The sequence below is a fragment of the Schistocerca nitens genome, chromosome 4 (assembly GCF_023898315.1).
Source record: "Schistocerca nitens isolate TAMUIC-IGC-003100 chromosome 4, iqSchNite1.1, whole genome shotgun sequence".
Taxonomy (NCBI): Eukaryota; Metazoa; Arthropoda; class Insecta; order Orthoptera; family Acrididae; genus Schistocerca; species Schistocerca nitens.
The window spans coordinates 778,182,352-778,203,673 of record NC_064617.1 but is presented as its reverse complement, the minus strand read 5'-3'; the positions used below and the strand labels follow the sequence as shown (position 1 = coordinate 778,203,673).

Below are 21,322 nucleotides of genomic sequence, written 5' to 3'. Positions count from 1 at the left end.
GTGATGGTTTCAGAGCGTTTTCCATCAATCTGGACGAAAAATCTTCTATATGAGAAAAAAACTATCAAACAATTTGAGGTTGCACAGGTGAATGTCCCTCCGCATTTTATTATAGGCTGTGCCTATGTCGAAGAATACCGCGGCCACGTAGTGGGAGCAGTTCACGTCATATGTGATATATTCCGTAATTGTGATTACTTGAAGTTCTGCCGAAAATTTCTCCCGAAATGCGTATCTTTCAGGGCGTATGACTTCATTTTCTTCTAGAAATGGTCGAAATCTGTCCCAGATCACACGTTCCAAAACTTTGGAAAGTCTTTACATTAGGTTAATTGGCCTATGATTGTTTAGATGTTGAGGGTGTTTCCCTGGTTTGGGAATTGGTGCGATTTTTGACAATTTCTAAGCTGTCGCGAAGTAGACATTTTGCAGACATTTGTTGTATATTAGGGCCAGCGAGACTGTAGGTTTCTTGGTAAGTGCTTCAGCTGATCACTGGAGATATTGTCTGATCCTGGTGCTGAACTGATTCTCAGTTTATTGACGATTTGTCGTATCTCTCGTGGAGTTGTAGGTTGTGGAGTGTCGTGGATCGGAGTGGTTCGAATTCACTGGGCTTCTTCTTGAATATGGTAGTTGTTGACATCTTGCTGTAGGCTGAGTTGGTTTAGCATATTTTGTTTAAGCAAATAATTCTGCTTTTTGTAGGGCATCATATATGAGGTGGTGCCCGTGTAACAATATTTCTTTTTCCTGGGAGTTAAGTTACGAAAGTTTCTGATTAATCTGCAGTCAGACTACCCAGCTTGTCTTCTCAACATTGTGCTCTCTATTCATTGGCTCGTTTCCTAAGTTCTCGGTGAAAGTGGACGCAATTCTCTTCTGTCAGCTGGATTGTGGTGTTTCTGTCAGCTTTTCCTGGACTGGTTTTTCAAGTATATAATATCCTGGCTTTAGTTATGAGTGGTGTGAGGTAAGTTGATGCGGAAGTATTCCTGTGAGCTCTGTTGATTTTGTTACAGCCTCATCGATTCTTTCATCTGAGCTAACGTTTTCTGTTAGTTCCATGTTATTGTTGAGGCACCTAGAAAACTGGTCCCAACTTGTTGTTGTATGCTGACGTGGAGATGGTTGTAACATAGCTCTGGTTATATATCCAGTGACTGAATTCTGGTCTGACGTCATTTCTATTTTCATTTGTAGATGGAGGTCTCTGTCGAAGCCTTTTACTATTTCTGTCTAAGACATCTGGTCTGTGGTTGAGTATGGTAGGGATGTATTCAGGGCCGATGGTGATTGTCTGCAGACGGTCTTCGAGGTTATGGAGTTGTTTCCCTTTTGAATTAGTTTTGCGATTGGCGTTTGAATCGCCACGTAGTAAAACTTTCTCGTGAGGGTCAAATATCTTGAAGAGATGTTGTTTACCAAAATTATTCAAATGGTTCAAATGGCTCTGTGCAGTATGGGACTTAACATCTGAGGTCATCAGTCCCCTAGAACTTAGAACTACTTAAACCTAACTAACCTAAGAACATCACACACTGAAGTGCCTAGAACCCCAAATTATTCCTAGGACTAAATATGCAGCCACTAGAGTGATATTACCTGTTAGCATTTCTATGATGACAACCGTGGCTTCCAGAGTTATTAAGTTTGGAGTAGTGTCATGGTAGTGTGTTATCTAAGATCTAAGGTAAATTGCAGTGCCCCATCCTTTTCTACTGCGGCGATCGGTTCGATAACCAACCACATTGCGGAGATCGAAATTTTGTGACGGCCTCAGGTGAGTTTTCGTCAAAAACAGGATGTCAATTTTATGTTCTTCTATGAATGCGTTTATTCCTGGTTGTTTATTTGCCACACCGTTGGCGTTTAGTGTGCAAGATTTAAGATTTGTTTTCCTGTTTTGTCTATTTGCCATAGCGTGAGGTGAAAGTTTCCATTGCCTCTCCGATTGGGGTAGTGACCTTGGATAGAAGGTCAGGCACGCTGTTGAACTTCGTGGCTGTCGCGGTGATGATGGCAAGTATGTTTGTTTGTTTGATTATTGCAGTGAGGTTACCCAGCTGTGCTACTGCCATTGTGATTTCAAACATTCTTGTTGTTGCCGTGGATGGTCTGGCACTGGGTCGCTGATAGCCTCTTGGTGTGTGTATTTAGATTGCTTGCTGAATCCCTTAGTTTTGCTTGTGCGATTTTTTGTTGCAAGAGTTTTTCTGGATCCGGTGTGTTTGAAGTTGAAGCCACCAATATTGCAGGCGCAGTGTCGTTTGCTGCTGTTTGTGCATTGATCCGTTGTTGTTCTTGGCTCTGAGCACTATGGGACTTAACTTCTGTGGTCATCAGTCCCATAGAACTTAGAACTACTTAAACCTAACTAACCTAAGGACATCACACACATCCATGCCCAAAGCAGGATTCGAACCTGCGACCTTAGCGGTCACGCGGTTCCAGACTGAAGCGCCTTTAACCGCACGGCCACACCGGCCGGCGTTGTTGTTCTTGCCTCCAGTAAATTTTGATGGCTGCTTGGAAGGTTCTACAGCCTCGCCAGGAGGCGGGATGCCCTTCCTCCTAACAATGCACGCACCGTGGCATCTGTGACCGGGGGTACGTACATTGTGTCGCCAGGCGAAGACTTGCGTACCTGACACATCGAGCTGGCAACGTACAATAACTCTAAGTGTGGCGGAAATTCTGTAATCTCTTACATTCTGCTGGGCCGTCTTTATATTCATAATCTTCGATTGTTACTTTGGTGTAAAGTATGAACTTGATGTCGGAAATGGCTTCGTTGGATTTTCCTTTCGGTAACCTTACCGACTACACCGGTTGAGGGTGAGCTTCTTGCTCTTCAGGTCTCTCTTCTTATATCGGTAAACTATTACGTCTTTGAAGCCAAGTTCGAACAATATTGTTGCACTTCTTGCTCGGTAATCTGTGCTGGCAATCGTTTGATAATGCCTTCATGAGTTTTTCTGTTGGCTGTTGGTGAGTGAATAACGGTATGTTACGGACCTTCAAAATGTTGAGTGCCTTTAGATAGCCATCGTTCCAGTCATAGTGATATTTTACGAAATTTTCTTCGTATAGTGCCTTGACGGGACGTGGATGTGTTTTTTCAGTTCGGCATTCAGTTGAAGGTAGCGGCCGGAGAACGTGATCATAATCGGAGGAATTTTCTGTTTCTGAACTGTCTGTGGTCTCTGATTGGTCGTCGAGTCTTTCTGCTGCTTTGAGTCTTGTAACTGATTTATTCTGTATCTTAGTATGTTCCAAAATTTCGAAACGGTTAACGGTTTCGAAGCGCATGGCAGCCTGTGATGTTTCCTGTTAATCAAGCGAATGTTTACTTTTTTAGTTTCTCGCCTTCTTTGGAGTCGTGAAGTATTCTTTGTCATCTGCTACCATGTATTGTTTTTGTTGATGATCATTTCCTTTAAGGTTAGATGCATTACTTGAGGAACTGTAGATTATACGGGTTCTGTAACGTGGAGAGCGGCTTATGCTTGAAAGTCCTCCAGTGCGATTTTGATGGTCGCGCTGTAGCTGTTGGATTTTCTGCACAGTGACTTGAGCACAGTGTTCCTCCGTTTTTGTGAGGTCAGAGAGCTGCTGTATGATGTTCCTATTCGCCTGCTTTCTGCCTTGGCCTTCCCCTGTGCTAGCCACGCTAAACTCCTTCTAACCCGCAATATTTGTCCTGTCTCTATTCCGACCTGTGAGACACGACAATTTTGCTTTTAATCTTGCAAGAAGCAAGTGAAACGTAGAGTTTTTTTGAACGGTAGTTGCAAGACGCTCTGGACTTGTACGCACACACAGGACACTAAGCGACTCCAATCTTTCCTTGACAGCGACAGTAGCTCTACAGAATCGATAGGTAGTTTTATTTTTAGTTACGCCTTATCTTTGACAAGGATTATCTCCAGCAATTACATGTAAACTTCTACCACATCCTCTTTCCTTAGTACTTATGTCGCTCTGCGTCGCCAGATCCGTCAATCAGCAAGACTCACAGGGAACAGGAGCGCCTCTGAAGACGCATGGAAGATTCACCAGCAGCTAAGGCAACAGGTCGAGAAATCACTACTCTCCTCTGAGCTCTGCTGTCGTATCTGTGAAATGGCTTATCAGATACAAACAAGACAGTAGCTAGCTAGATGTGTATAAGCTATTAAATAACAATTACCTAATAACAATAGCATCGGCACTGTACGCACCCAACATGCATATTTGTAAAAATCAGACAGTAAATGAATCATAACCTTTACAATAACTTCAGAAACAATTAGACAACGTAAACTTGCCAGCTCATGCAGAAGGCACAGCCAGACTGAGCTCACATCAGCTATAGACTACCCCATACTGTAAAGGCCTCATATGGGGTTATATTCTTCCCACGTGCCATTCGCGAGTGGAAGAGGGGAAGGGGCATCAGTTAGTGGTACCAGAAGTACCGTCCACCAAACACCGTTAGGCGCCTTGCGGAATATTACGTATATGTCGGTTTCTTTGTCAGACGACATCTTGCAACTTGTCACATTTACTTCGATTTACAGGAAATGAATTACACAAAATTTCTACACCAAGAAAAATGCAGATGATAAACGGGTATTCATTGGACAAATATATTATACTAGAACTGACATGTAATTACATTTTCACGCATTTTGGGTGCATAGTTCCTGAGAAATCAGTACCCAGAACGACCACCTCTGGCCGTAATAACGGCCTTGATACGCCTGGGCATTGAGTCAAACAGAGCTTGGACGGCGTGTACAGGTACAGCTGCCCATGCAGCTTTAACACGATACCACAGTTCATCAAGAGTAGTGACTGGCGTATTGTGACGAGCCACTTGCTCAGCCACCATTGACCAGGCGTTTTCAATTGGTGAGAGATCTGGAGAATGTGCTGGCCAGGGCAGCAGTCGAACATTTTCTATATCCAGAATGGCCCGTACAGGACCTGCAACATGTGGTCGTTCATTATCCTGCTGAAATGTAGTGTTTCGCAGGGATCAAATGAAGAGTAGAGCCACGGGTAGTAACACATCTCAAATGTAACGTCCACTGTTCAAAGTGCCGTCAATGCGAACAAGAGGTGACCGAGACATGTAACCAATGGCACCCCATACCATCACGCCGGGTGATACGCCAGTATGGCGATGACGAATACACGCTTCCAATGTGCGTTCACCGCGATTTCGCCAAACACGGATGCGACCATCATGATGCTGTAAACAGAACCGGGATTCATCCGAAAAAATGACTTTTGCCATTCGTGCACCCAGGTTCGTCGTTGAGTAACACCATCGCAGGCGCTCCTGTCTGTGATGCAGCGTCAAGGGTAACCGCAGCCATGGTCTCCGAGCTGATAGTCCATGCTGCTGCAAATGTCGTCGAACTGTTCGTGCAGATGGTTGTTGTCTTGCAAACGTCCCCATCTGTTGACTCAGGGATCGAGACGTGGCTGCAAGATCCGTTACAGCCATGCGAATAAGATGCCGGTCATCTCGACTGCTAGTGATACGAGGCCTTTGGGATCCAGTACGGCGTTCCGTATTACCCTCCTGAACACACCGATTCCATATTCTGCTAACAGTCATTGGATCTCGACCAACGCGTGCAGCAATGTCGTGATACGATAAACTGCAATTGCGGTAGGCTACAATCCGACCTTTATCAAAGTTGGAAACGCGATGGTACGCATTTCTGCTCCTTACACGAGGCATCACAACAACGTTTCACCAGGCAACGCCGGTCAACTGCTGTTTGTGTATGCGAAAATCGGTTGGAATCTTCCTTCATGTCAGCACGTTGTAGGTGTCGCCACCGGCGCCAACCTTGTGTGAATGCTCTAAAAAGGTAATCATTTGCATCTCACTGCAAATTCTTCCTATAGGTTAAATTTCGCTTCTGTAGCACGTCATCTTCGTGGTGTAGCAATTTTAATGGCTAGTAGTGTAAATAATCTGAATGCGAAGTAGGATCACCTTCGATATCTACAACCGACGCATATAAATTCTGAATAGTGACAATGGGTAATGATGACTAGTGTGCTGTTCAAATGCCATGGGAGAGTTTGGAACGTCCATAGTTTCCCCCAAATGAATCGTATTTCCCCCATTGCGAACGTAATAAAGCGTGGCATCAGTACTCAAACGTGTGAATTTAGAAGACTAGTAAGGATGTGTTATCTCGTCGAACCGCTCGTCAAACCTGTCATGGACACCCCAATGAATGGGATCATTATCATCTGTCAAGATACAATTCTCTGTTAGAAATCACAATCGCGACATAGAACTGAGGTAGTCACGAAAACGACCTCATCTGCATTTGCTCTCAATGTTGATATAAGTCTCTCTGGAAGTCTTGATGAGTATATACGCTGACCGTCAGCTAACCCCTAAATCACGTAAGGCGGTCGCTAGGACAAGTCCTTCGAAAAGGCGATCGTGGAATTCTGGAACCACCATTGTAGTCAGAATTTGCGCTGTTTCCGTAACGATCATGTCGTCGATCCTAGTTGTCCTTCCTGCCATTAAGGAAATATTACCTTGATTCAGGGGCAAACGCATCTTTTGGAGCTCTCCGTAGGTAAATACATTATACAGCAGAGTAGAAGTGGATTATTCAGACTGCGTTATGTTATCTCTCGCCATTGGTCGGTAGACCAAGTTGTACAGGGTGGTCCATTGATAGTGACCGGGCCAAATATCTGACGAAATAAGCATCAAACGAAAAAACTACAAAGAACGAAACTCGTCTAGCTTGAAGGGGGAAACCAGATGGCGCTATGGTTGGCCTGATAGATGGCGCTGCCATAGGTCAAACGGCTATCAACTGCGTTTTTAAAAAATAGGAACCCCCATTTTTATTACATATTCGCGTAATACGTAAAGAAATATTAATGTTGTAGTTGGACCAATTTTTTTGCTTTGTGACAGATGGCGTTGTAATAGTCACAAACGTATAAGTACGTGGTATAACGTAACATTCCGGCAGTGCGGACGGTATTTACTTCGTGATACATTACCCGTGTTAAAATGGACCGTTTACAAATTGCGGAAAAGTTTGATATCGTGTTGATGTATAGCTATTGTGATCAAAATGCCCAACGGGCGTGTGCTATGTATGTGCTCGGCATCCTGGACGACATCATCCAAGCTTCCCGACCGTTCGCCGGGTAGTTACATTATTTATGGGAACAGGAAGCGTTCAGCCACATGTGAAACGTCAACCACGACCTGCAACAAATGATGATGCCGAAGTAGGTGTTTCAGCTGCTGTCGCGGCTAATCCGCACATCAGTAGCAGACAAATTGTACGAGAATCGGAAATCTCAAAAAGTCGGTGTTGAGAATGCTACATCAATATCGATTGCACCTGTACCATATTTCTATGCACCAGGAATTGCATGGCGACGACTTTGAATGTCGTGTACAGTTCTGCCACTGGGCACAAGAGAAATTACGGGACGATGGCAGATTTTTTGCACGCGTTCTATTTAGCGACGAAGCGTCATTCACCAACAGTGGTAACGTAAATTAGCATAATATGCACTATTGGGCAATGTAAAATCCACGATGGCTGCGAAAAGTGGAGCATCAGCGACCTTAGCGTGTTAATGTATGGTGCGGCATTATGGGAGGAAGGATAATTGGCCCCTATTTTATCGATGGCAGTCTAAATGGTGCAATGTATGCTGATTCCCTACGTAATATTCTACCGATGTTACTACAAGATGTTTCACTGCATGACAGAATGGCGATGTACTTCCAACATGATGGATGTCCGGCACATAGCTCGCGTGCGGTTGAAGCGGTATTGAATAGCATATTTCATGACTGGTGGATTGGTCGTCGAAGCACCATATCATGGCCCGCACGTTCACCGGATCTGATGTCCCCTGATTTCTTTCTGTGGGGAATGTTGAAGGATATTTGCTATCGTGATCCACCGACAACGCCTGGCAAAATGCGTCAGCGCATTCAAATGGCTCTGAGCACTATGGGACTCAACTGCTGAGGTCATAAGTCCCCTAGAACTTAGAACTACTTAAACCTAACTAACCTAAGGACAACACACACATCAATGCCCGAGGCAGGATTCGAACCTGCGACCGTAGCGGTCGCGCGGTTCCAGACTGTAGCGCCAGAACCGCTCGGCCACCAGCGGCCGGCCGTCAGCGCATTGTCAATGCATGTGCGAACATTACGGAAGGCGAACTACTCGCTGTTGAGCGGAATGTCGTTACACGTATTGCCAAATGCATTGAGGTTGACGGACATCATTTTGAGCATTCATTGCATTAATGTGATTTTTACAGGTAATCACGCTGTAACAGCATGCGTTCTCAGAAATGATAAGTTCACAAAAGTACATGTATCACATTGGAACAACCGAAATAAAATGTTCAAACGTACCTACCTTCTGTAATTTAATTTAAGAAACCTACCTGTTACCAACTGTTCGTCTAAAATTGTGTGCCATATGTTTGTGACTTTTACAGCGCCATCTATCACAAAGCGAAAAAAGTGGTCCAACTAAAACATTCATATTTCTTTACGTACTACAAGAATATGTAATAAAAATGGGGGTTCCTATCTAAAAAAACGCAGTTGATATGCGTTTGACCTATGGCAGCGCCATCTAGCGGGCCAACCATAGCGCCATCTGGTTTCCCCCTTCAAGCTAGACAAGTTTCGTTCTGTGTAGTTTTTTTGTTTGACGGTTATTTCGTGAGATATTTGGCCCTGTCACGATCAGTGGACCACCCTGTATACTTCATGCATCGCAGAAATCTTTTTTCTTTTTTTTCATCGAGCTGATGCACACGCACTTGCAGTAGCGACTCTTTACCATGATTTTTTGCAGCTTCCATCCCATGGCATTCAAAGTGACTGCTGTTTCTACACTCATATTCGCTGCCATAGTTACCGTTGTGCAGATGATACAGATGTCTTCCAACATATATTAACGGTACTTGGGCTAGAACCTAATCAAAGACATTTGTTTTACTGCTCCATAGGTTGGCAGCCTTGACTCAACAATTATATTCCTTAACATCACAGTTGTTGTTATTTGTTAGCTCTCTTCCTGCAGCGAATTGCTCTATTCGTAGTGATTCCAGATCATTTTATTATGAATGTACTGTTTCTGTATCCATCGAGGAACAAAAGTGAGAGTGATTCATTTACTGTACTCTGAAGGGACTGAAACTGCATAGATCATTCGCAAAACACAGCGGCAATATGGTGGTGAGTGTTTTAGTAAACGATAAATTTACTCTTGGATAAATTACTTAAAAATGAAATTGAACATGTCTGCGATGAAAATCGTTCGGATAAGCCCCACAATTCAAAACTAATCAATAGCGAGTGATTTGTGGCGATCATCATGACAGAATTATTGATATTGTGCATAAGTTGAACATTAGCCGACATTCAGCATTTGCAGTCTTCCAAGAAACTTTAAACTACCGCTAAGTTGTGCTCGTTGCACGATACTGACAGACAAACACAAATTCGAACTCTTAAAAATGCCGACATCACACTTAAGGCACTATGAAGAAGACGGAGAAGACTCTCTCAGGCGCTCAGTAATAACTGTCGAAGAGCTGTGAGTCCATCAATACGAACCACAGAATAAGCGGCAGCGCATTGTGCGAAAGCATTGATCGTCGCTGCTGTTAATTCATAGCCCTCCTAAAGGACAAACAAGTATTGTGTGCTACTGCGATGTATGAAACCCAAGATAAAAACGAAGAAGGAAAGGAAGCTTTAATAAGAGATGTATGTTTCCTTCAGAACAGTGCCCGCTCTCGCATAGCAGTGCATTCAAAGTTTTTGTTTTGAGCTGCTGAAGCAACCACCGTACAGTCCTGACATAGCTCCAAATAATTTTCACTTTTTTGTCCGATGAAGGAAACTATTGCTTGAAACCGACTTTTCGTTGGACGAACAGGACGTGGCGGCGGTGCAACGGTGGATGTGCATGACTCCATAAAGCTTCTTCCAAAACGGCATTAGGAAATTTGTCAAGCGATGGGCCAATGCACAGGGACTGAGGTTTATTATGTACAAAAATGACGTTACTTGAAGTGTTTATTTCCAAGTGTAATGTTAGTTTCTTAAAAAATCTTTTACTCCTTTGTTTTCTCTTATATTTAACAGGCTCCTGTCTCCAGCGGAAATTTTATTTTTTTTACTACTTCATTGTTAGTAGACGAAGTTTTCCCAAAAGATTTCTATTTTTTAATCAGACGATAAACAGTAGGTCTAAGTACATCTTGTAGCTTTGCTACAGTACAAGAAAAAAACGGAACACAACGCTTGTGCATTACAAATATCACAAAACGAACCACATTAATGAGGTGTCAATAACGGGATGCTTATTATAAGGGGCGACAAAAGGTTTAGGTTCCAAGGCGACACTAACCCCTTGCCTGCATGTCGGTGCTTACATGCCAGCATCTGAGTCGCGCGCTGAGTTGCACACACGCTGCTTCATAGCCCTAAAACGGAAATTTTTTGATCGCCCCTTACACCTCATGTAGCCCCTGCGTAAGCTGCGTGTATTGTACACTGCTGCCCATAAAATTACAACACGGGAAAGGGCAGCAAATAACGACGTTTCATATTTTGTGAGAAGAGAGTATGGTGGGAAGAATACGAGATTGAATTTGTTGGTGGTTTGGAGCTATGCAGTGTGCGAAGGCTAGTACACAGGGCTGCCAGCTCTGGTAGAAACAAGGGCATAGACCCGGTTAGACGTGGAGTCGAACTGAGCGTGGTTGACAGGTATGGGTATTTCCTTCTATTTTGTTTCAACTCTACGCCAGAGTAATCACTCTTTTTGGCTGTCACGTTGTTATCTGACAAGCTTTCAGCAACCAATGACTAGATATTTCTAATGATTGAGAGGTTGCGACGTAACGCGCTCTTTCACACATCGACGGCGGTTCTGCAACATAAATTGTCCACTTACCTCGATACTGCTGCAGATCTGCACACGTGACTCCTGACTGCAGCTACTAAGAGATTTTAGAAAAGCCGTGTTGAAGAAACTGAGATTTCATAACCACATGTCGGAGTCCGCTATAAGTGCAAGAAGCTGAAAATAGCCTTGTGAACTCTAAAGAATAAATCGGAAATGAGTTGCTGTTCAAATTTCTAGGTTCAAAGGTCCTTTTAAACTTGCTTGAAGTTTTTTTTTATTATTATTAAACCAGATCATCAGACCACATATGTTCAAATCATTAAAGATCCTGTTCACAGTCCTCGTCACACTCAAACAGCCAGAGCGTTGCCTATCCAATTCCGAAATCATTTACGAGAGTAAAACAGTCAATAAACTGCTATTTACTTTTGCATTCGGCATTCAGTGGTTGTCTTTAAATAAAGTTTTTTGCTCTCCATAAATACTCAGTAAAAAAAAAAATTACTTATACCACCACGCTTTTAGTTCAATGTTTACACACGCGATTTTCTCCAGAACAAAATATCTCTCGACTCTTAAAATTTCACAGATAGTTAATGGTAAACACCAGCTACCTTTATCACTGTACCGAAACGCGGAAGTCACAATATCACTTCATTTTACACATAATGCGTTCGGACACTTTCAGCATGACCAGCTCCTTCGGAAGCTAGTCCACCATTCCCCTTCCTCTCTCTCTGCCTCGACCAGCACCTCTATCTCATGCGTTAAGCGGCAAACCGTCTCACTTCTTATTGGCTGTACAGAATTTCGGCCAATCACAACTGACTTTCAGGGCGCGGCTCGCGCCAAAATCTAGCAATAATCAACTCAGCTCATTGACGTCATTAGAATAAGCAACTCAAAACTCTCTTGTTAAACAAATAAAATGAAATAAACTTTAACTTGTACTTTACGTCTGGAATTTAACTATATAGTCGTGAACGTTCTGGCTGTCTCTTACATATTCAAACATGCTTGGACATCTGTCATCCGCTAGTAGGGGAACCACTGGTGGATTCGTTCCCACGATACAAAGCTGGAACATGTGAAAGTTCCTATAGAGAATTACAAACTCGAAATTTAATATTGGCGAATGTCCCACATACACTCACACAAGTACTCTCTTTCACACTCACCCTAACACAAAACGTAAATATCTACTTGAAATTCTTAAAGTTATTACTACAGAAAAATTACAAATTGTTTTCTAAAATGAGAACATTCCAAATTTGAATTTAAACACTGATGGTGTTATCATATCTTTTCAAATAGTCACAGTTGGTGAACTATTAATTTAGTGTTTTAAGTGTCGGATAGTTACGTTTTTATTGACTATGCTTTTTTTTTTTTGTAACTTCCAAATTATGACAGTTATTGACTTCAGATTTTGATTGTTCATTTACACAACAGAAGGTTATGTACCTAATATGAAGTTGCTCAGGCTATTTCTAGACGAGTTATTAATTTTTATAGTTCCAGAGAATGTAACTACTCTGTAAGCCCTCTCCACTACTTTCACACGCTGCAGTCACGCCATATGGTCATGACGCACGTCTGCAGGGCACGGCTCGCCCTTTGCAGATCGTATAAGATTCTGACTGCTTACACTCGAGCCCACATACATTCATACAGGAAAGCTTCAATAGACAAATTGGCGATCGTGTCCTAGCTGCGACGCCTCAAGGTCTGGAAAACGTGGTGGCTAAAGTAACAGATGAACACTGTATCGAGACAGGTCAGACGGCACAAGAGAATTCCTCCTTGTGTTATCTTGTTGAAAGATAACATTGCGGATGTCTCGAAAATAGGGCGCAGCCCCGGCCATAAAACGTCGGAAAGTAGGGCCTATTGTCCGAATTACTGGCTGTGCCGACAAGAGATGATTGTGTGGTGTACCCAACGGCACCCATTACCATCACTTCCGATGTTAGGTTCGTGTGACGACAACGAATGCTATTAGGCAACGTTCGCTATCCTCAGAGACTCCACACACAAATAAGACGGATGAGTCTATATTATGCTGTCGGAAGAATCCGGACTCATCTGAAAAAACGACGTTGCGCCACTCTTGTGTCCAGAATTGTCGTTGGGCACAGCTTTCGCAGTGCCCTTCTCTCTGCTGTTGCGCCATGGGTAGCCACAACAATGATTGTCGTAGTGTTAATACATTCTCTCCCTGTCCATGTCGATAGTTTTTCTTTTTCGTTAATAATTCTTTGTACATATGGATACCTGACTTGCAGCAACGTCCATGATCCTACACGACCGAGAGAACAATGTTTCTGTCCTCTTACGTGCTGCCGCGCGGGATTAGCCGAGCGGTCTGGGCGCTACAGTCATGGACTGTGCGGCTGGTCCCGGCGGAGGTTCAAGTCCTCCCTCGGGCATGGATGTGTGTGTTTGTCCTTAGGATAATTTAGATTAAGTAGTGTGTAAGCTTAGGGACTGATGACCTTAGCAGTTAAGTCCCATACGATTTCACGCACATTTGAAAAATTTCTTACGTGCTAGTTGTGTGGGGCCGTTGAGATCCTGTATGGCGTTGAGTATCAGAATCGTGGGATCTTGCACAGAGTCGAGTAGGAGGGTCTTGTGATCTCGACTAACGTGAGCAGAAATATTGCCGAACAGTTGTAACCTCTCCCTCATTTATCGACCTTAATGACAGTGAAAAATTAAACCGCGTGTACCTAATGGAAATTTGGGAAAAGCAATCGTTACCGAAGGTAATCTGTCGGTAAAGAGGGAGGAAAGGGTTACATCTAAATGAAAGGAAAAATGCAAATGAAATTGGTGGAAATTAACTTTGAAAAAGGGTAAAGTTAATAAAGAAAGTAAATGTGCGGTCGTTACGTTAACAATTAACTGGCGTTAATTAGTTATTTGAGGTTTGGGGAAAATTACGGTCGCCAGTCCTATGGACAACTACTATAATAACTGAAAAAGAAAGGTTAATGCACATATAATTAGCACTAAAAGCGTGGCAACTGAAGGTTGACACGTGTTGTGTGAAAACTGAATGTTTGTCAGAAGTAATAAATTTCGCTACACTCGGACTTAATTTAGCAAAAGAATTAATAAAAACGGAAAATTGAAAGTTAATTTAGTGACTGAAATTAATAGTGAACTTTATTTCAAAAGCACTGCGAAATAAAATAAAATAAGGTTAGTCTTGGGCTACGTGATCAATTATGTCAAAAGCAACTTGAATCTACACAATCTAGAAATAAGAGATTTTACTTTGAACTTGAAATAAATGATTTTGAACAATTAACAATAGCAAAATTTAGTACGTACCAATCTGAGCTGCAGTCACAGGTAAGCTAAAATATGGTAACAAAACTCGCACTCTTATTTTGTGCTTGAGTAATCTAAATATAGTTCTGTTTGGTTCTTGTGGCCAGCTACGCATACTTTAACTGAACTACGAAATTAAAGCAGTGAAACGGAATATTACTTTAATGCTGGCGTTTGGATTTTAACGACACTCGGGTTCATTTCGGAAAAGGAAGGGACCCTGCTTGGTAATGCAATTGGGACAATGAGCAACAAAGGTTCATGCTAAGTTGCTGTATTTTAGTGATGCAAATGGAACAGTTTGAAAAGCTGCGGTCTGCCATACAGTTCTAAAACTTTACGTGCTTTCAGTCTTCCTTGTTGGTTGATTGGAGGTTTGCAGTCGACGATCGAGGAGATGGTGACAATCACTTATTGTCGGCTGTCACTGTTGCAGAAGGTGGATGTTTCGCACGCCTTCTTCTCGACATGGTCACCAGGCGAAACGGGCTCTTGATGTGTGCCAGCTAATGTTTCCAGTCCGCGTCACCGTGCCAGAAACTATCATAGCAAGTCGAACGCAACTGCAAGCGCGGCAACTCTTGGGAGCGTCACTCAACACACCTGCTCCACCGCCCTACTCCAGCCAGACTCTGCTCTGCCCGCGCTCCACGCGGCAGAGTTCACACTACCCAAGATCCTAAACACCTTGATTCCCCACACGACCTATCGATGTGATCGTTCGATAGCATAGTTTTCCCTACGCAAGACCCAGCGTAAAAATACAAATAATATTTACAAAACAAACGAATTATACATCGCCATATATATATATATATATATATATATATATATATATATATATATATATATATACTCCTGGAAATTGAAATAAGAACACCGTGAATTCATTGTCCCAGGAAGGGGAAACTTTATTGACACATTCCTGGGGTCAGATACATCACATTATCACACTGACAGAACCACAGGCACATAGACACAGGCAACAGAGCATGCACAATGTCGGCACTAGTACAGTGTATATCCACCTTTCGCAGCAATGCAGGCTGCTATTCTCCCATGGAGACGATCGTAGAGATGCTGGATGTAGTCCTGTGGAACGGCTTGCCATGCCATTTCCACCTGGCGCCTCAGTTGGACCAGCGTTCGTGCTGGACGTGCAGACCGCGTGAGACGACACTTCATCCAGTCCCAAACATGCTCAATGGGGGACAGATCCGGAGATCTTGCTGGCCAGGGTAGTTGACTTACACCTTCTAGAGCACGTTGGGTGGCACGGGATACATGCGGACGTGCATTGTCCTGTTGGAACAGCAAGTTCCCTTGCCGGTCTAGGAATGGTAGAACGATGGGTTCGATGACGGTTTGGATGTACCGTGCACTATTCAGTGTCCCCTCGACGATCACCAGTGGTGTACGGCCAGTGTAGGAGATCGCTCCCCACACCATGATGCCGGGTGTTGGCCCTGTGTGCCTCGGTCGTATGCAGTCCTGATTGTGGCGCTCACCTGCACGGCGCCAAACGCGCATACGACCATCATTGGCACCAAGGCAGAAGCGACTCTCATCGCTGAAGACGACACGTCTCCATTCGTCCCTCCATTCACGCCTGTCGCGACACCACTGGAGGCGGGCTGCACGGTGTTGGGGCGTGAGCGGAAGACGGCCTAACGGTGTGCGGGACCGTAGCCCAGCTTCATGGAGACGGTTGCGAATGGTCCTCGCCGATACCCCAGGAGCAACAGTGTCCCTAATTTGCTGGGAAGTGGCGGTGCGGTCCCCTACGGCACTGCGTAGGATCCTACGGTCTTGGCGTGCATCCGTGCGTCGCTGCGGTCCGGTCCCAGGTCGACGGGCACGTGCACCTTCCGCCGACCACTGGCGACAACATCGATGTACTGTGGAGACCTCACGCCCCACGTGTTGAGCAATTCGGCGGTACGTCCAACCGGCCTCCCGCATGCCCACTATACGCCCTCGCTCCAAGTCCGTCAACTGCACATACGGTTCACGTCCACGCTGTCGCGGCATGCTACCAGTGTTAAAGACTGCGATGGAGCTCCGTATGCCACGGCAATCTGGCTGACACTGACGGCGGCGGTGCACAAATGCTGCGCAGCTAGCGCCATTCGACGGCCAACACCGCGGTTCCTGGTGTGTCCGCTGTGCCGTGCGTGTGATCATTGCTTGTACAGCCCTCTCGCAGTGTCCGGAGCAAGTATGGTGGGTCTGACACACCGGTGTCAATGTGTTCTTTTTTCCATTTCCAGGAGTATATATATATATATATATATATATATATATATATATATATATATATATATACAAGCAATGATCACACGCACGGCACAGCGGACACACCAGGAACCGCGGTGTTGGCCGTCGAATGGCGCTAGCTGCGCAGCATTTGTGCACCGCCGCCGTCAGTGTCAGCCAGTTTGCCGTGGCATACGGAGCTCCATCGCAGTCTTTAACACTGGTAGCATGCCGCGACAGCGTGGACGTGAACCATATGTGCAGTTGACGGACTTAGAGCGCGGGCGTATAGTGGGCACGCGGTAGGCCGGGTGGACGTACCGCAGAATTGTTCAACACGTGGGGCGTGAGGTCTCCACAGTACATCGATGTTGTCGCCAGTGGTCGGCGGAAGGTGCACGTGTCCGTCGACCTGGGACCGGACCGCAGCGACGCACGGATGCACGCCAAGACCGTAGGATCCTACGCAGTGCCGTAGGGGACCGCGCAGCCACTTCCCAGCAAATTAGGGACACTGTTGCTCCTGGGGTATCGGCGAGGACCATTCGCAACCGTCTCCATGAAGCTGGGCTACGGTCCCGCACACCGTTAGGCCGTCTTCCGCTCACGCCCCAACACCGTGCAGCCCGCCTCCAGTGGTGTCGCGACAGGCGTGAATGGAGGGACGAATGGAGACGTGTCGTCTTCAGCGATGAGAGTCGCTTCTGCCTTGGTGCCAATGATGGTCGTATGCGTGTTTGGCGCCGCGCAGGTGAGCGCCACAATCAGGACTGCATACGACCGAGGCACACAGGGCCAACACCCGGCATCATGGTGTGGGGAGCGATCTCCTACACTGGCCGTACACCACTGGTGATCGTCGAGGGGACACTGAATAGTGCACGGTACATCCAAACCGTCATCGAACCCATCGTTCTACCATTCCTAGACCGGCAAGGGAACTTGCTGTTCCAACAGGACAATGCACGTCCGCATGTATCCCGTGCCACCCAACGTGCTCTAGAAGGTGTAAGTCAACTACCCTGGCCAGCAAGATCTCCGGATCTGTCCCCCATTGAGCATGTTTGGGACTGGATGAAGTGTCGTCTCACGCGGTCTGCACGTCCAGCACGAACGCTGGTCCAACTGAGGCGTCAGGTGGAAATGGCATGGCAAGCCGTTCCACAGGACTACATCCAGCATCTCTACGATCGTCTCCATGGGAGAATAGCAGCCTGCATTGCTGCGAAAGGTGGATCTACACTGTACTAGTGCCGACATTGTGCATGCTCTGTTGCCTGTGTCTATGTGCCTGTGGTTCTGTCAGTGTGATCATGTGATGTATCTGACCCCAGGAATGTGTCAATAAAGTTTCCCCTTCCTGGGACAATGAATTCACGGTGTTCTTATTTCAATTTCCAGGAGTGTATATATATATGCACTTATGGAGATGTATAATACGTTTATACTCTACTGGCCATTAAAATTGCTAAATTGCTACACCAAGAAGAAATGCTGATGATACACGGGTATTCATTGGAGAAATATATTGTACTAGAACTGATATGTGATTACATTTTCACGCAATTTGGGAGCATAGATCCTGAGAAATCAGTACCCAGAACAACCATCTGTGGCCGTAATAATGGCCTTGACACGCCTGGGCATTGGGTCAAACAGAGCTTGGATGGCGTGTACAGGTACAGCTGCCCATGCAGCTTCAACACGATGCCACAGTTCATCAAGAGTAGTGACTGGCGTATTGTGACGAGCCAGTTGCTCGGCCACCATTGACCAGACGTTTTCAATTGGTGAGAGATCTGGAGAAAGTGCTGGTCAGGGCAGCAGTCGAATATTTTCTGTGTCCGGAATGGCCCATATAGGACCTGCAACATGCGGTCGTACATTTTCCTGCAGAAATATAGGGTTTCGCAGGGATCGAATGAAGGGTAGAGCCACGGGTCGTAACACATCTTAAATGTAACGTCCACTGTTCAAAGTGACGTGAATGCGAACAAGAGGTGACAACACGTGTAACCAATGGCACCTCATGCCATCACGCCGGGTGATACGCCTGTATGGCGATGACGAATACATGCTTCCAAAGTGCGTTCACCGCGATTTCACCAAACACGGATGCGACCATCATGATGCTGTAAACAGAACCTGGATTCATCCGAGAAAATGACGTTTTGCCATTATGCACCCAGGTTCGTCGTTGAGTGCACCATCGCAGGCGCTCCTCTCTGTGGTGCAGCGTCAAGGGTAGCCGCAGCCATGGTCTCCGAGCTGATAGTCCATGCTGCTGCAAACATCGTCGAACTGTTCGTGCAGATGGTTGTTGCCTTGCAAATGTCCCCATCGGTTGACTCAGGGATCGAGACGTGGCTGCACGATCCGTGACAGCCAAGCGGATAAGATGCCTGTCATCACGACTGCTAGTGATACGAGGCCGTTGGGATCCAGCACGGCGTTCCGTATTACCCTCCTGAACTGACCGATTCCATATTCTGCTAACAGTCATTGGTTCAAATGGCTCTGAGCACTATGGGACTTAACATCTATGGTCATCAGTCCCCTAGAACTTAGAACTACTTAAACCTAACTAACCTAAGGACAACACACACATCCATGCCCGAGGCAGGATTCGAACCTGTGGCCGTAGCGGTCGCGCGGTTCCAGACTGTAGCGCCAGAACCGCTCGTCCACCAGCGGCCGGCCAATGGCAGTCATCGTACGTCCGAGTACACAGTAAATGCCAGATTCATATTTGTCGGAAGCTGCCTTCAGTGTTGCACTTTTAATAGGCAGAGTGTGCTTGTCGTGGTGTGCAGGATGGAGGGCGAGATGGAGACGCGCACTGAGCACTTGGAGCGCTTCTGCGAGCCCGGTTCGGGCGCGCGGCGCGCCGAGCTGAGCAAGCGGCGCACGCAGCTGCAGCTGGAGGGCGAGCTCGCCTGCGACACAGAGTCCCGCGCCAGCTTCGCGCCGCCTGTGCCCGCCGCCGAGCGCCGCCCGCCACTGCGCAGGCGCGCCACCAACCTGCGCCTCGACGCCGAGCAGTCGGCGCAGCTGAGCTCCGAGTACCGCGCGCTGTTCGCGGACTTCCCGCAGCGCGACCCGCCCGTGCGCCGGCGGCCGCCTCAGGGGAACCTCGCGCCGGGCACCGGAGAAATGGAGAAGGTGAGCGCCTCTGCTGACGCGCTACACGTCCGAAAGTGCTTTGCAACACACTGTTTGAGCGCGTACCGCCAGTCACTTACGCGACAGGGGATGTTCTAGGTCTTGTAGGAGAACAGAAAAGTTTGCTCAGCCACGTCTCTGCAGTATCCTTTCCCCCACGACTGCTACTCCTGCAAGTTTCGCGGAAGAACTCATGTGAAGTTTGGAAGGTAGCAGAACTTTGGAAGGTAGGGGATGAGGTTCTGGGCGGAAGTAAAGCTGTGAGGATAGGTTATCAGTCGTGCTTGGGTAGCTCAGTCGGCAGAGAGGTTTATATCCTCTTTTCTGAACTACGTTTATTTTGGGTGTTTCTTCCAAGATTTGTCAGGCAAATTTGCTGTTTTAGCAGGTATTTAAAATTTCGTTTTGGCATTCAGTACCTTAGTATTTAATGCAAAGGAAAACGTCGGTTCGTTTCTCGTTAATCTAAAGGGGTTGTCCTAACAGTCCATCCTGCGATATCGACAGGTATTGTTTCGGTGTTTCAGGCTAGTGTAATTTCTCTCCCAATCGCTGGACCTGATGGGATACCAGTTCGATTTTACACAGAGTACGCGAAAGAACTTGCCCCCCTTCTCGCAGCGGTGTACCGTAGGTCTCTAGAAGAGCGTAGCGTTCCAAAGGATTGGAAAAGGGTACAGGTCATCCCCGTTTTCAAGAAGCGACGTCGAACAGATGTGCAGAACTATACACCAATATCTCTAACGTCGATCAGTTGTAGAATTTTGGAACACGTATTATGTTCGAGTATAATGACTTTTCTGGAGACTAGAAATCTACTCTGTAGGAATCACCATGGTTTTCGAAAAAGACGATCGTGTGAAACGCAGCTCGCGCTATTCGTCCACGAGACTCAGAGGGCCATAGACACGGGTTCACAGGTACATGCCGTGTTTCTTGACTTCCGCAAGGCGTTCAATACAGTTCCCCACAGTCATTTAATGAACAAAGTAAGAGCATATGGACTATCAGACCAATTGTGTGATTGGTTTGAAGAGTTACTATATAACAGAAGGCAGCATATCATTCTCATGGAGAGAAATCTTCCGAAGTAAGAGTGATTTCAGGTGTGCCGCAGGGGAGTGTCATAGGACCGTTGCTATTCACAATATACATAAATGACCTTGTGGATAACATCGGAAGTTCACTGAGGCTTTTTGCGGATGATGCTGTTGTATATCGAGAGGTTGTAACAATGGAAAATTGTACTGAAATGCAGGAGGATCTGCAGCGAATTGACGCATGGTGCAGGGAATGGCAATTGAATCTCAATGTAGACATGTGTAATGTGCTGCGAATACATAGAAAGAAAGATCCCTTATCATTTAGCTACAATATAGCAGGTCAGCAACTGGAAGCAGTTAATTCCATAAATTATCTGGGAGTAGGCATTAGGAGTGATTTAAAATGGAATGATCATATAAAGTTGATCGTCGGTAAAGCGGATGCCAGACTGAGATTCATTGGAAGAATCCTAAGGAAATGCAATCCGAAAACAAAGGAAGTAGTTTACAGTACGCTTGTTCGCCCACTGCTTGAATATTGCTCAGCAATGTGGGATCCGTACCAGATAGGGTTGA

The 21,322-nt window shown here is 45.7% G+C and overlaps 1 protein-coding gene across 1 annotated transcript in view; it reads left to right on the top strand.

Annotated features, from left to right (window-relative positions):
- The window catches only part of LOC126252563 (serine/arginine repetitive matrix protein 1-like), a 191,459-nt gene that overhangs the window by 125,727 nt on the left and 44,410 nt on the right, over positions 1-21,322 (top strand). The window contains exon 5 of the mRNA XM_049953463.1: positions 19,355-19,703. Coding sequence (XP_049809420.1) covers positions 19,355-19,703 — 349 coding nt within the window. The remainder of the gene's footprint in view (positions 1-19,354; positions 19,704-21,322) is intronic.